General features: G+C 51.1%; 2 protein-coding genes across 3 annotated transcripts in view; one reads left to right on the forward strand and one right to left on the reverse strand.

Annotated features, from left to right (window-relative positions):
* Positions 1-9,204, forward strand: part of Fads3 (fatty acid desaturase 3) — an 18,249-nt gene extending 9,045 nt beyond the window's left edge. Inside the window, exons 2-13 of one of the 2 annotated variants that reach the window (XM_029472525.1) lie at positions 1,733-1,843; positions 2,368-2,565; positions 3,541-3,642; positions 3,749-3,871; positions 4,128-4,188; positions 4,628-4,704; positions 5,114-5,211; positions 5,508-5,604; positions 5,734-5,813; positions 5,943-6,068; positions 7,404-7,484; positions 9,037-9,204. In XM_029472525.1, the coding sequence (XP_029328385.1) occupies positions 1,733-1,843; positions 2,368-2,565; positions 3,541-3,642; positions 3,749-3,871; positions 4,128-4,188; positions 4,628-4,704; positions 5,114-5,211; positions 5,508-5,604; positions 5,734-5,813; positions 5,943-6,068; positions 7,404-7,455 (1,125 nt within the window). In that variant the 3' untranslated portion in view covers positions 7,456-7,484; positions 9,037-9,204. Of the gene's footprint in view, positions 1-1,732; positions 1,844-2,367; positions 2,566-3,540; positions 3,643-3,748; positions 3,872-4,127; positions 4,189-4,627; positions 4,705-5,113; positions 5,212-5,507; positions 5,605-5,733; positions 5,814-5,942; positions 6,069-7,403 lie in introns of both variants that reach the window. The other variant, XM_021151361.2, reaches the window with a different exon arrangement.
* A 3,129-nt stretch (positions 9,205-12,333) lies between these two features.
* Positions 12,334-14,014, reverse strand: part of Fads2 (fatty acid desaturase 2) — a 38,414-nt gene continuing 36,733 nt past the window's right edge. The window contains exon 12 of the mRNA XM_021152362.2: positions 12,334-13,869. Coding sequence (XP_021008021.1) covers positions 13,818-13,869 — 52 coding nt within the window. The 3' untranslated portion in view covers positions 12,334-13,817. The remainder of the gene's footprint in view (positions 13,870-14,014) is intronic.

Below are 14,014 nucleotides of genomic sequence, written 5' to 3' on the forward strand. Positions count from 1 at the left end.
TGGTTGTGAGCCACCATGTGGTTGCTGGGATTTGAACTCTGGACCTTCGGAAGAGCAGTCGGGTGCTCTTACCCACTGAGCCATCTCACCAGCCCCCCAGACTTTTATTTTTAATAGACACTTAATAAGAGCTCTGTTCCTGGGGCCAGTGGTTTCAGCACCCGTCTCCAGTGAACAATGGTCAGGGTAACTATTAGCTTGGTGACTACAGTGGGGTGACTGTAGTTAGCAAGGTCATTTCTGTTTCAACTTACACAAGCTGGTACAAGACAATAGGAGGCTGCTGTTCTTTGTCAGACTTCTGCAAAGGTATTTCCTTTTAGCATCTTGGAAGGACCCTTAATCTCCTTTCCCAGGGCCATGGGGACAATGCCATCCAGTCACCTGCTCAGCTTTTGAAATCGCAACAGTAAAAGTCAGAAGAGCAGCTGTGACCAATAAATGGGCAAGGTGTGATATCATATGCAAACAATAAATGGTGCAAGTAAGGTGCAGGAATAAGCCTGAAACAGGAAGGACAGGGAGCCTGGCCACCTTCTTCTATTCAGCCGTCTTCTCTCTCTCTCTTTTGCCTGATTCCTGTATTTTTCTTTACCCCTGACCAATTATTATAGAAAGTGTCAGGCTTCTCTGTATTTAGAGGAAATCATGCTATCTGCTGAGAATGTACCTCAGCTGGCAGAGTGCTTAGCTATCACTCGTGGAGGTTCTGGGTTCTGTTGAGTACTCATGTGAACTGGGTGGGTGTGGTGGTGCATGCTTGTAGTTCCAGCACTGGGGAGATTGAAACAGGAGGATCAGTTCAAAGTCATTCTCTCTTGAGCTACTTAGTGGCTTAGAGGCCATCCAGGACTATAGGAGACCCTGTTTCCAAAGATAAATGACAAATCAAGTAAGTGTGACTGCTTAAATACCTTCCTTGCATAAACCCAAGACCTCAATGTGTACCGACCACCACTGACCCACCCCAAGTGGCTCTGAGGTCTCCAATGGCAAGTCTGCACACACACACACACACACACACACACACACACACACACACACCTTTTGCCCACTGTTATGGTGATGAGAACTGAATAAAGTTAACATCTGTGAGCCAAATCTTGTTTTATATGCTGTAACAAGGCTATGGCACACAGAAAGCTTTTCAGAAGGGCTGGCTAAGCCTGTTCATGGATGGACTCAGTCTTTCTGGAGTTCTTTCAGGCATATTGAGAGGAGAAACCAGTATTTGATGAAGCAGACAGGGCATGGTAAATGAGTGAGTGGTGTTAAACAGGGTCCTTGGGCCTGGGAAGACTAGAGAGGGCTCATAGGTAAGGCTCACTCTCCTGGTCTTGAATCTATGACTGCCCAACATCTCGTTGACGTTCTGTCTGTTCTGTCTGTCTATTGACAGTCCCCTCTGACCTCCCGTTTTTCTTTTTTTAGTTTTAAAATTTAGATTTATCCAACGTTTGTGTGTGAGTGCTTTGCCTGCATGTAACACATGCATGCTTAGTGCCCACAGAGGTGAGAAGAGGGCATTGGATCCCCTGAAACAAGAGTTACTAGTGGTTAGGAACCAGCATATGGATGCTGGGGATCTAACCTAGGTCTTCTGCAAGAGCAACAGATGCTCTCCGATCCACTGTGTCGTCTCTCCAGCCCCTCAGTGGCTTCTTCACTCTGTTCCTATTGGTTCTCCCTGGGTGCTACATACGCTGTCTGCTGACTGTCTGTTCCCCTTCAGGATGCCTTCCACGCCTTCCACCAAGATCTCCATTTTGTGCGCAAGTTCCTGAAACCCCTGCTGATTGGAGAGCTAGCCCCAGAGGAACCCAGCCAGGATGGAGCTCAGAATGTGAGGGGACAGCTGGAGGGCTTGGGGACATTGCCTGTTGACAGTAGCAGCTTGTTCTGTATTACTATTGAGGGATGCAGGGTGGGGCTGGGTCTGTATCCCCCTTTGGGGCCACAGTCAAAAGTGAATTCATAGCAATGTTCTGTGTAAGTAAGGATTCTAAATCTGACTTAGCTAGGAGAACTTGCTGTGGGTCTCCAGTGAGGTCTCTTTCTGCTCCAGACACAGTGGAAACTTCCTCCTGCCTCCAGTTCTACAATGAGGATATTTTTGAGTCTTAAAAGTTTCCTCTATTGGCTCTGATTTTCTCTGCTTATTTCCCACCCCACATCTTTGGGGCCAGGGAGAGACTTAGCTACAAGCTAGTTCCCCAGGCCATACATAGCATACCCTGTCTGGTGTTATTGTTTCTCCATCTATCACCCAGCAGTGGGAAGTGGGATGACTTAAGGATGCAGTTGTAAACTTCTGGGGACTACAGCAGTCCCTGCTTCCTCATCTGCTGGACTGCTTCCCTGCCACAGGCCCAGCTGATCGAGGACTTCCGAGCCTTGCGCCAGGCAGCTGAAGACATGAAGCTGTTTGAAGCTGATACCACTTTCTTTGCACTCCTCCTGGGCCACATCCTGGCTATGGAGTTGTTGGCCTGGCTTATCATCTACCTCTTGGGCCCTGGCTGGGTGTCCAGTATCCTTGCTGCCCTCATCCTGGCCATCTCTCAGGTAACTATGCAGCAAATGCGGGGTCCAGAACATGTGGAAACTCAGGGCAGTTTTCTTAAGGATGAAAGAATGAATTGGTAAATGGATGAATGAGAAAATGAAATGCCAGAGGCCCTTAAGATACACCAGATCCAGAATGCCACAGCCCAGCCCTATGTGTGACACGACTTGTGTAGGTGAAGAAAAGGATCACCCTGCCTATCATGAAGGTCATGGTTAACACTCCTGTGACAAAAGACAGATTAGCAAGAGAAAAACTGACAAAATTTATCTGATCATAGTCTTTCGTGACACAGAAGCCTTCAGATTAAAGAACAAAAGGTCAGAGTGAGTCATCTATTATTATTTCTTTAGCATGTATGCTCTTATAAAGCAGGAACAATCTGTAGGAATGGGAGCAGACACAGAAGGTCTGTGAGATGGAAACAGAATGAAAGGGTCTGAGCCAGTGGAAACAGACTGGCTCAGAATCTTGGCAAGGCCTGTCTGCTCAGGGTCTTCCTGACCTCTTTCTGAGGCCTTCTTCCTTCCCAGGTGTGGGATGGAACACTTTTTGGGTCTGATAAGCTCTTATCAGATGAGATAGCCCTTCTTCACGGTCAGCGCCAAGGTAAAAGGGAAAATTAGAGCAGTGATTTTAGGCCTTGAGGAAGAAGAGCCCTTGTGTCTATGGCCTGCTTCAGGTAGGGTAGAGAATTCTAGGTTCTGTCGTTTGCCTTGGGGAACCCAGGGGAGCAGGAGACAGGACACTATGAGAAGAACAGAAAGTTTGCTTCTGAAGCCATTATTCAGATGTTTCTGAGCCCAGACATCTGTATGCAGGCACACCACCAAACTCAATTGCGTTGGTCCAGTTAAAGAGGCAGCTGGTTTCAGTAAAGCATCAGTAGTAGGTGGAACACTAGTAGTGGGTTGACCTCTGGTGCCAGAAGTGACTGGCTTCTGCCTCCACTCTTGACCTACCTCTCTCCCCAGGCCCAGTGCTGGTGTCTGCAACATGATCTAGGGCATGCTTCCATCTTCACTAAGTCCAGGTGGAACCATGTGGCCCAGCAGTTCGTGATGGGGCAGTTGAAAGTGAGTGTGGAGCGGGGCAGGCATCTGTGCTGGGTCTGTTCAAGTGTGCGGGTACCAAAGTCGGAGCCCAGCCTAACTCTGCCCCTGAGCTCCCTTCTCCCCACAGGGCTTTTCCGCCCACTGGTGGAATTTCCGCCACTTCCAACATCATGCCAAACCCAACATCTTCCACAAGGACCCAGATGTGACTGTCGCACCTGTTTTCCTCCTGGGGGAGTCATCTGTGGAGGTAGGTGGGATGGGACATGAGTACTCTCAAGAGAGGCCTGCAGCTAAGGGGCCTTGGCAGGGACTGAGACCACATGCTTGCCCCCCAGCTTACCGTACCTTCTAGCTCCAGTTACAGTCCTTCCCCCACCTCCTAGCCACCTGGGGATGAGTGGCTCAGGGGCTAGAATCTAGAGTTGCCTTTGACCTTGGCCTCAGCCAGCCCCCTGATCTTGGCCTGGAGAGCTGTTCTCCCCAGCCGACGCCTGTCTCCACAGTATGGCAAGAAGAAACGCAGATACCTGCCCTACAACCACCAGCATCTATACTTCTTCCTGAGTGAGTACCTACTGGCCCTTTGGGGTGGGAACGTGGCAGGGCTTATGCCTCAGCCTATGCTGCCTACCTGAAGGCTCCCAGCCACCTTCTGCTCTGGTTGTCCTCTTTCCCACCCTCCCTAGAGTCCCTCTGCCCTCAAGTCAGGGTTGTCCGGAGTCCTAGAGTATTTTATAATTGCCTCTGAAACAGGGACAGGGTAGGCTCAAGGGCAGGAATGTGTAAGGCTGGTTCCTTACCTACACAAGGGACAAGGGAGGTGGGAGATGGCCAAGAGCCAGCCAGCAAGGGACTGAGTATGAATAGGGCCTTGTGGGAGCTGTGAGCTCAGCTCAGTGTGAGGTGAGCACTTATATCCTATGGGTGTTCCTCCTCTTCTCCACCCACACCACTTGGGTAACCCATCGCTGTTCCCGTATGCCCTTGTGTTCCCTTCTTGCAGTTGGCCCTCCGCTGCTCACCTTGGTGAACTTTGAAGTTGAAAATCTGGCGTACATGCTGGTGTGCATGCAGTGGACGGTGAGTGGGTACTGCTCAGGACCCCAAGCATGCAGCTTTCTGGGAGAGTGCTTCAGGGGAGAGCACTCTCCATCCCTGAGGGTGAATGAGTGTATGTGTGTGCATTGATATGATTTGTATGCACTGTGGAAGAGCGCCCCCCCCCCCCCGTAGAATCACTGGATTGACTGACAAGCATCTGTGTCCCAGGCACAGGCTGCCCTAATGCACCCTTCAAGGTCACTGCCACGGTCAGTCCTACCTGGTGATAAGGTGTGGAACCCTGTTCTTTTACTCAGCCATAGTAGCAGAAGCCCATTGAGGGGCAGAACCCCGAAGCAAATGAGTTGAATGAGCCCAGCCCTTCCTCCTGCCTCCCAGGTCCCCAACCCATGGAGGCTACTCAACACTGCCTCTGTCCTCCTCGCAGGACTTGCTGTGGGCTGCCAGTTTCTACTTCCGCTTCTTCTTGTCCTATTCTCCCTTCTATGGTGCCACTGGGACACTGTTCCTCTTTGTTGCTGTCAGGTATGCCCAGACTTAGAGTGACGGGGAGTTGGGAGGTCTCACACAGGCGGCAGGGGACATTGACCACAGCCCTCCTTGTTCAGTCTGTTGTCCCTCTGCAGGATGGGTGGCAGCACCACCTCTTCAGGTGCCTGCTGTACATAATGAAACACTAGCAGAGTGGCCAGACCCTGGGGCTGGCAGGTCTGAGGAAACAAGCTTGGCTTGGCCGTGGCTCTGTGGGTGACCCTCTTGAGAAGGGTTGGCATGGGCTTAGCCTCACTAAGGACACTGCAGTACTGAAGCCTTCCTCACAGGGTGCTGGAGAGCCACTGGTTCGTGTGGATCACGCAGATGAACCACATCCCCAAGGAGATTGGCCACGAAAAGCATCGGGACTGGGCAAGCTCTCAGGTAGGAACTGGAGAGCCTGGTAGGAGGATATGCTAGCCGGGGAGGGACCAGACCCTGCTGAGGCTGCCAGGTGGTGGGGTCAAGGTTCTAAGCCAGCCTTTCTCCCTTGCCCCTCTCCTGACCCTGCAGCTGGCAGCCACCTGCAATGTGGAACCTTCGCTCTTCATTGACTGGTTCAGCGGGCACCTCAATTTCCAGATTGAGCACCAGTGAGTGTGGCCTGGAGGGCTTGCTGGGTGAGACCAAAGCCAGGGCCCAGGACTCCCCTCTGTGGGGTCCCTGGAAGATGAGGTGAGGCATGGGTCGGCTCCCTACTCAGATCTGGCCTGCCTTTCCAGCCTCTTCCCCACGATGCCAAGGCACAACTACCGGAGGGTGGCCCCCCTGGTCAAGGCATTCTGCGCCAAGCACGGCCTACACTACGAGGTGAAGCCTTTCCTCACAGCCCTGGTGGATATCATTGGGTAAGGCTGCACCTGGGCCCCTCAGGTTGCATGTACGAGTCTCTTTGAAGGCTCCATGCTCACTCCTGTACTGATCTTCTGTACGCCTGCCCTGAGAGGGGGCCCTTCCTAAGAACTGACTTCCTAGAGCTTTCCTGATTAGCCAGTGCTCTCCTTTCCCCACAGCATGGAGGACTGACTCATGGAGCTTTACAAATATGGCAGTGAGTCAGACAGTCTGAGATGTTCCCGTGTCCTGGGAGCCGGAGCCTATGTTCTAGTTGAAACAGAAAGCAAGCAGCTGTAGGGCTGGGGAGAGGGGTCAGTGGATAAAGTGCTTTCCTTGTAATCGATGAGGACCTGAGTTCAAATCCCCAGCACCCATGTAAAAATCCAGGAATGGTGGCATATGCCAGTACTGTCATCCCAGTACCGGGAGGCAGAAATAGGGATTCCTGGGACTTACTGGCCAGTGAGCTTTAGGTTGAGTGAGAGACAAACACACATATACACACACATTGAGTGGGATGAGAAGGAGTGTTAGCAGTTAGCCAAGGAGTACATGACAGAACGTGAGAACCTTTTTAATAACACAATGAGAATGAAAACCTAGTCTGGAGGCAGGAGAGGGGATGCAGAGGGCAGGTAGAGTGTGGTATTGTTTATGGCATAGCAGGTATAAAGTATGGCAAAGGTGATGTGTGAGCAGAGGCAAGAAGCAGGGAGACAACTGGCCACTGGGTAGAGGGGACCTGGCTGAAGAGTATTCAAGATAGAGGCCCTGGGGCAGGAATATGCTGATTTGTGGGAGGGCCACTATGTGGAGGAGAGACCACCTGGCTTTCAAACGTGGCAAAGATGCCCTAAATGGACATGCATTCTGAGTAAGGGTGAAAGCAGAAATGGTAAAGCCAAAGTGCCTGTACTTGTCCGGGCTCAGCTCCCAGGAGTAGCCTTGGAAGTGGGAACAGAGGTTGGATACTCGACCTGCAGACACCTATATAGTGTTCTTTTCCTGGCTTCAGTACTTGTCTTTGGCATCCTGATGGAGCAGCTTCTGTGTCCCACATTTTTGGGTTTCAGAGTCCAACAGGGAGAGGAAACAGGGTGAACGATGGCCAGGCCCACTGAGGCTCACAACTGGACTTGGCCACCTGCCACTCACCTCCTTGCTGCAGTCCAGATTCCACTCTGGTTAATGAGTACCTGGCCTCACACAGCTGCCTGTCCCAGGCGGGGCGGGGGGGAGGGGAGGGGGAACCTCACAAGAATGTCTTCACTCAACACTCCTTATGGGACATAGGGGGATACTAATACCTTCCAGTTGAGTCTCTGATCCCCATCCCCACCTCTCAGGTCCCTGAAGAAGTCTGGCGACATCTGGCTGGATGCATACCTCCATCAATGAAGGCAGCACCCTCACGGGTGGTGAAGGGGGTAAGGGTCCAGACTCCAGCAGTCACCGAGTCACTGGGCAAGATTGACAGTCATCCTCACCCCCTGCTGGGGCAGCCTGTCTGCCTGCCTGGTCTGGTTGGCTTTTCTCAGTCCTCAGCATTTTCTGGTCAGGAGCCCTATGGTCATGGCACATGTCCAACAGGACCAGGGTGGAGGGAACATACTTAAAATGACATGGTGAGCATAGCATGTTTTCCTAGAGCAAGAACTGGAAGGAAAACTTGTTATTTTTATATAAAAAGCAACCCAGACACATGGAGCCAAGTGTTGGACTTTCATGAATTTTGGATCCAAATCTGCTTCAGACTTGGTGGAGAGGGCATCAGTGTGGAGCTGGGATGGAATGTAAGGAGTTCCTCTCCACCCTGGGTGCTCTGGGTCATGGAGGCAACAGCTACTCTAGCTTGGCTCTACCCCCATGGTTTGTTCCTACACTGAGCAGCACCCCGGGGGGAGCTATGTACTCAAGAGCCTATGGTTAAGGATCACATCTGCAGGAGCCTCTGGATTATGGGGTGGGAAAGCCTATATACTATAGGAAAGCCTCTATCTGTACTGGCTTTCTATGCAGGAGGGCCCAGTAGTGGGAGCTCTGCTACACTGGGCATCGCACAACAATTGTGCTGAATATGCAGTGACTCAAGTGTGGCCATTCTGTCCCTAAGTCCTTTAAATCTAAGGACTATTTCTTGAGCAGGAACTAACCTCTCACTTGGCCTCAGGATCTTCATCTGGACAATGGGTACAGTTGACTGCACTATCAACCTTTGAACAGCTCAAGGCAGAAGTTTTGCTTTATCTTGATTCTCTCCCCAAAGTGTTAAGGATGCTCCCTTCAAGCTAAGCACTGCAATCTGGGAAGGCATCCCTTCCCTAGTGCTTTACATCCAACTCAGTGCTGTAGGCGTACTAGGCAAGTACTCCACTATTGACCTAAACCCAAGTTTGGTGAGAGAGGAGAGGGGACAGTGGACTCTGTCAGCCGCAGCATCAATACCCCATGGCTCCAAGCTGGGCTACAGATCTTTAAAGAGGTCTCAGAAGCTTTAGGCTGTAGCAATCCCAGCAGAAATGCTAAGCTGGGGGTCTCCTGTAGGAGCTGAGGCCTCATCACCAGCTGAGGGGACTACCCCGCCCTCTCTCCACTCCCTGTGGCCTCCTTGCCTAGGGAAGTCCAGTGAAGCCTCCTGGATAAAGTGAGGGAAGCAGAGGTCCCATCAGCGTCTGTACCTCCCTTGCTCTGTTCCATTCAGCTCTGCCTCCCTTTCCCTGGGCTTAGGTGGATGGGGCTAAGTCATGTGTCTGCTAGGACTTAAGGCTGCTTGACCTCAAGGAAGGAATTCGAGCTCTTAAAGCCAAAGTGTCACTTCCAACGTGATGAGAAATAAAAAGGATGCCCTAGAAAGGCCCGCGCCAAAAGGCAGAAATGTATTTAAAAGCTTTATGCGTCTGACCCCATGCCTCTGGGCTAAACTGTTTTGATCTCTGAGACAGGCCCTTTGCTTTCTCTGGACTTTCTTTTCTTCCTCAGGTAAGGACTGAAGAGCCTTTGAAAGCCACTTCTAAGCACTGTACATATACTTGTAATTCCAATGTACTTATCAGAAGGATCACAAGTTCAAAGGCAGCCAAGGCGACTTATTAAAATCCTGTTTGAGATGATGATAATAATAAATATTTTAAGGGTCTGGGGATGTAACTCAGTAGGAAGTCTTCTAGCATGTGTACGCCGAGTCAAGCTCTAACACACACACACACACACACGCCACTACTTCTTGCCTCAAAAGCAAATTTCTTATACCCAGAGTATATCACACCATCTTTCTGTACTTCCGTTCCCTGCAGGAAGTCCCCTTTCCCATCTAAACTTTGATGATCCTAGTACCACATAGGTATGGCCTTCCCTCAGCATACTGTCTGGAAGCACTTGGTCTCCACTCTGGCAAAGTCAGATTTCTGTTGGTGTCTCTGACATGCTTAGAGATGTCTTGCTCAGAGGAAATCACCCAGCCTGCAGCACCATCCACAGGTATCCACATGACTGCAGCGTGGACTGTTTCATGCTGCCCCTAGTGGTAGCCATGGGGAATGTGCTCTTTCCCTCCAAATCCAGAGTTATCCAATAAAATACCCTGCAGAGACCCCTGCCTTTAGGTCTCTTCCTTCTACCCAGAGCCCATTACTGATAGGTCATCTTTGTCCCACCTTCCCCTGTCATCTATGCTATAGCTCCTGGCAGTGGGTCACCTCCACTCACCTGAGTCGGTCTTCCTGTAGAGATCACAGACCACACTTATCAAGAGGACAGGAAAAGGCCGTGGTAGTACCTTTGAAAGACCCCACTGTCTCCCTTTCTATTTTCTATCCAACAGTCCTGAGTCCAGAAAGAAAGGTTCCAGAGGGAAGTCACGGCTTGTTTGTCCTTTCAGTCAACCAATAGCTAAGAGACTCCAGTGGCCAGCTCCCACGAACCAGCCTCTGCCTTTGTGGGTGCGGCTGGCGGTGGGGAGATAAAGGCCTTGCGAAAGAACGATGTGTAAACATACTGTGTTCTTAAAGACATCAGTACTTTCCAAGCCCTGTTTCCTGTTACTAGCTCCCTTTAGGCATTATTAGCTCTTGAACCAAATGGTTTGAAGCAAAACCCCAGTTAAGTGCCTTCCAAGTCCCCACCCCACCCCACCCCCCACCCCCCAAAAAAGAAAGAAAAAAAGAAAAAGGCTTGATTCTGGCAGGAGGCAGTGGGGCCACTGTGAAGTCCTAAGACCCCGGGCAATTTTATGTCTCATTTATCTGTGAACCCAGTCTGCCTAGAAATGCGTAGTCCTGTCAGTCAAAAGAACACCAGTGTCCAGATCGTACAGCAAGTCTTTTCATCCAGCCCATTCGCAGGTCACCAGATGACCTGCTGGGACCCACTGCTGTGTGATCTATCTCACAGCAGCAGCTGTCCTCTGTACAGTCCTTTCCAAGCCAGCTGAGCCACAATAGGCCCAAGGCATGGTTTCCCAAGTGGCTGAAATCTCCTTCTGTTCCATGACCTTCTTGCCTGAGGCCTTCTCCTCCCTCCCAGTGGCCCCGAGGGCTCCCATGGGTTCAGCTGGACTTACGAGGAACTCATGAAGCTGCTGATAACCTCTGGGCTTCCAGCTATACACACAGACAGACACGTACAGAAAACTCTGGGCTTCCAGTTATACACACAGATAGACATGCACAGATGTTCAGGCTGCTCCAACAGCCTCTGAGTCTGGTGTCTGGCGTAAGCTCAAACTACCTCAAAGATAGTAGGGTTTTTGTTTTTGTTTTCAATAGCACCCCATTCCTTATCATCTCTTTCACCTGAATTAACTGCCCCACTGCCTGCCTCTACCCATGGGGCCAGCTACAGTATGACATTTGGTATGATGGGGTAAAGGGGAAGAGATGGCCCAGCCAACTGGATTAGAAGCAGGTATTCCCCATGCATGCTCTGATTCATCTGCTGTCACTGTGCTGCCTCAGAGTGAGGATCTTCCCCTCTCTGGTGTCAGCTTCTTGGCCTGTGAGATGTTAGGGTTTCATTAGGCTGGGCTTTTAAATATTAGAGAAGTCCATGACTTTGTTAGGGGACAGAACCCACCCCACAACTTTGGGGATATTGGCCAATAACCTCAGTTGAGCACTGTAACAAGAGAGGAGTTATTCATGTAGAGAGCAGGAATGTATGTCTTCTGCTCTGGACCTTAGGTAGTGCTCAAGGCAGAAGCTAGGAGTGTATATGAGAAAACACAAGCTCATGGATGTGAGCCTAGATTTACCTTCACACCTGAGACACCTATCGCTGCCGGGTTCCCTTCAGTCACCCCCCTACTCCCCAGATCTCTGGGTGTCAGCTGCCATAGACCCCACATTCACAGTTGGCAGGGTTTGGCCTGAGGCATTCTGGGTATTGGGGGGCCAGGTCCTGCCCAAGCAGCAAGTGGAAGACAAACATAGGTAAGTTCTGAAGGTGTGTTCAAACAAGTCTGCCGTCACCAAAGTCTCCAGTGGGCTTATCAGTCAGGTGAGGCCAAGGCTCTTGGAGACTGACAGAAATCAGCCTTGGAGGCATTCTATCCCATGATTTCTTTTCCTTAAGGAGGAAATTGTGGCAGTGAGTACCCTGGAGATGAGGTGGAGGAAGACTCACGCAGGGCCACTCAGAGGATCAGTGACAATGTCTGCCATCCCAAGCCCTGTACTAGTTAGAGTGTAGTTGCTGGGAATCACCCCCACAGGCTTCCTACTATCCCTCCATACTTATATGGATAGGTTCTGGTCACCTATGGAGATGAGATCTCTGCTGGAGCTCTCCCCAACCTTGCTGGGAGCAGCTACGAGGCCAACAAAAACCTCGGGAGTATTGGCCACCCCATGCCTTGATGGCTCTTCTCGGACACCTCTGGAGTGACATGGCCCTCTGAGCCTGTTCCGAGATGGATGCAGCATGGGTCCAATTGCAAGGTGAATTGGGCAGGTACCTCAGGTGCAGATGATTCTGGCTTCCCAGGCTGGAGGTCAGACCAGGGCTTAGGAACTGTAACCAGGGCTGGAACGATATAGACCTTCCCTAGGCTGTAGAGACTCCACATGGGCACAGCAACACAAAATAAAAGCCTCAGTCTCCAGAATCATCACCGTCCTCTTAGAGAGAGGACCAGGGTTCTGTTCACCACTTGCCTTAACAGTCAGGCCCTTCTCTTGTGGGGCAGCACCACCCTTCCTCCCAGACCCTATATTACCACACCTGTGACATCAGCATACAGGAACACTAGCCATCCATTGATCTTGCTGAACTACAGGCAAGTGAGAATAAAATTATTTTTTTTATTTCCCAAAAAAGTAGAGGCGGGGAACAAGATGATACAAATGACTGCCATCTCCTTACGGGTTCTCTGCCTCTGTGGAGCAATACCAACTGGTCTCTCTTGGCTCATGGAGTCCTAGAGGGCTTGCCCTGTGCAGGCCCAGCCTTTTCCTCCAGTTTACATATTGGTTGGTTAGTCCAGTTAGACCTCAGAATGACACAGCGTGGGTCCCCTCCTGCTATAGCCGACGTCCCCCCTCCCACCTGCCCTCACATTTCCCTCTTGCCCTCAGCTTCCTCTTCCCTCTACACTCCTGCTTGAGCCTCACTGGGTACCCCCAACAGCCCTCCTGAGACATCCCACCCTACCCTGTTTCTCCTGCCTTCCTGATAGCAGCAACCTCAAGCCACAGCTTATACTGTGGCCTTGATGGCGAAGCCTAGCTCTACCTGAAGGGCAAGGGGCATCTGGTAAAGATGGATTGTCCTAAGACCCAGCCAGCCCTCTGCTACTCTCCTATTAAGAAGAATTCTGTAGGAAATGTTAACACAACAGCTAAAACAAACAAACATCTGTAAAGACAGGGATGAGCCAATAAGAAGCCAAGTGCTGGCTAGATTGGCAGCTCTATCCTGGGGAGAGCTGCTCAGGGGCTCTCCTGCAAGGTCCACATTCTCTAGACCAAGCATCTGGAACTGGCCAGAGGATCTGGAAAAAGATCCGATCCTTCTAGAATCTTGGGCCTTTTAACTCAGAAGCACCTGACTGTAGTGGGAGAGGTTAAGGTTCCAGGCTGGTCAGTCCCTCCTTCAACCTGGCTACTGCCTCTCCTGAGCCCACACAAGGAACACTCCCTTTGGTTTCTGGAGTTGGGTAGATGATGAAATAGAACCTGTACAAACCCTAGGGTCTGGAGTTGTGATGGTGGGCATGAGAGAACTTTTCCTTGGGCCTCAAAGTCTAAGCTGGTCCTTGGCAGCTGGAAGGAAGTACCAATCCCAGCCGTGGGAAAGACACTCAGAACAAAGCATGTCCTCACCCAAATGACTACACCATAATGCTGACAGGGAGTGTAGAGCCAAGTCCTGGACCCCTGTTCCACAGGCCCCCAGAGTGTCTATGGGACAGAAGGGGGTAGGGACTAGGCTGCCAGGAGCAGAATCTCATACCAGGAATCTTTAGGTGCAGAAGTTAAAGGCAGACGCGTAACCACCTGGGGCAGCCATCTCTCCGGCTCTTTGGGAGAAGGGACTGGGAGGCAGAGGGGATGGGGTCAGGGCTGACAAAGGGGGAACTCCATGAGAATGGAGTAGGTAGGGGTGAGGGAAGAAGATAACAAGAAAGGATGCAAGACGAAGCACGGGGAATGTGAGCCAGCAGACACTTCAGTCTCATGAGAACCCTTCAGAACAAAAGCCCTCCCCTCCCTCTGGCTGTCACCCAACAGTGCCCCTTTCCCAAGGGTGCCCCGAGGACGGCAGCTTCATTTATGGAGGTAAGCATCCAGCCACAGCTCCCCAGATTTCTTCAGTGAACTGCAAATAGAGAGAGGGGGCAGGGCTCAGGAACCAGATGGAAGGAACCTCGGCCTCCAGGCAGTGAGACTTGTGGGAAGTCATGTTGGGGCGGCAGGTGCTTCCTCTCAGCTACTGACTAGGGCTCACCACTTACCACAGGATA

The sequence above is a fragment of the Mus caroli genome, chromosome 19 (assembly GCF_900094665.2).
Source record: "Mus caroli chromosome 19, CAROLI_EIJ_v1.1, whole genome shotgun sequence".
NCBI lineage: Eukaryota > Metazoa > Chordata > Mammalia > Rodentia > Muridae > Mus > Mus caroli.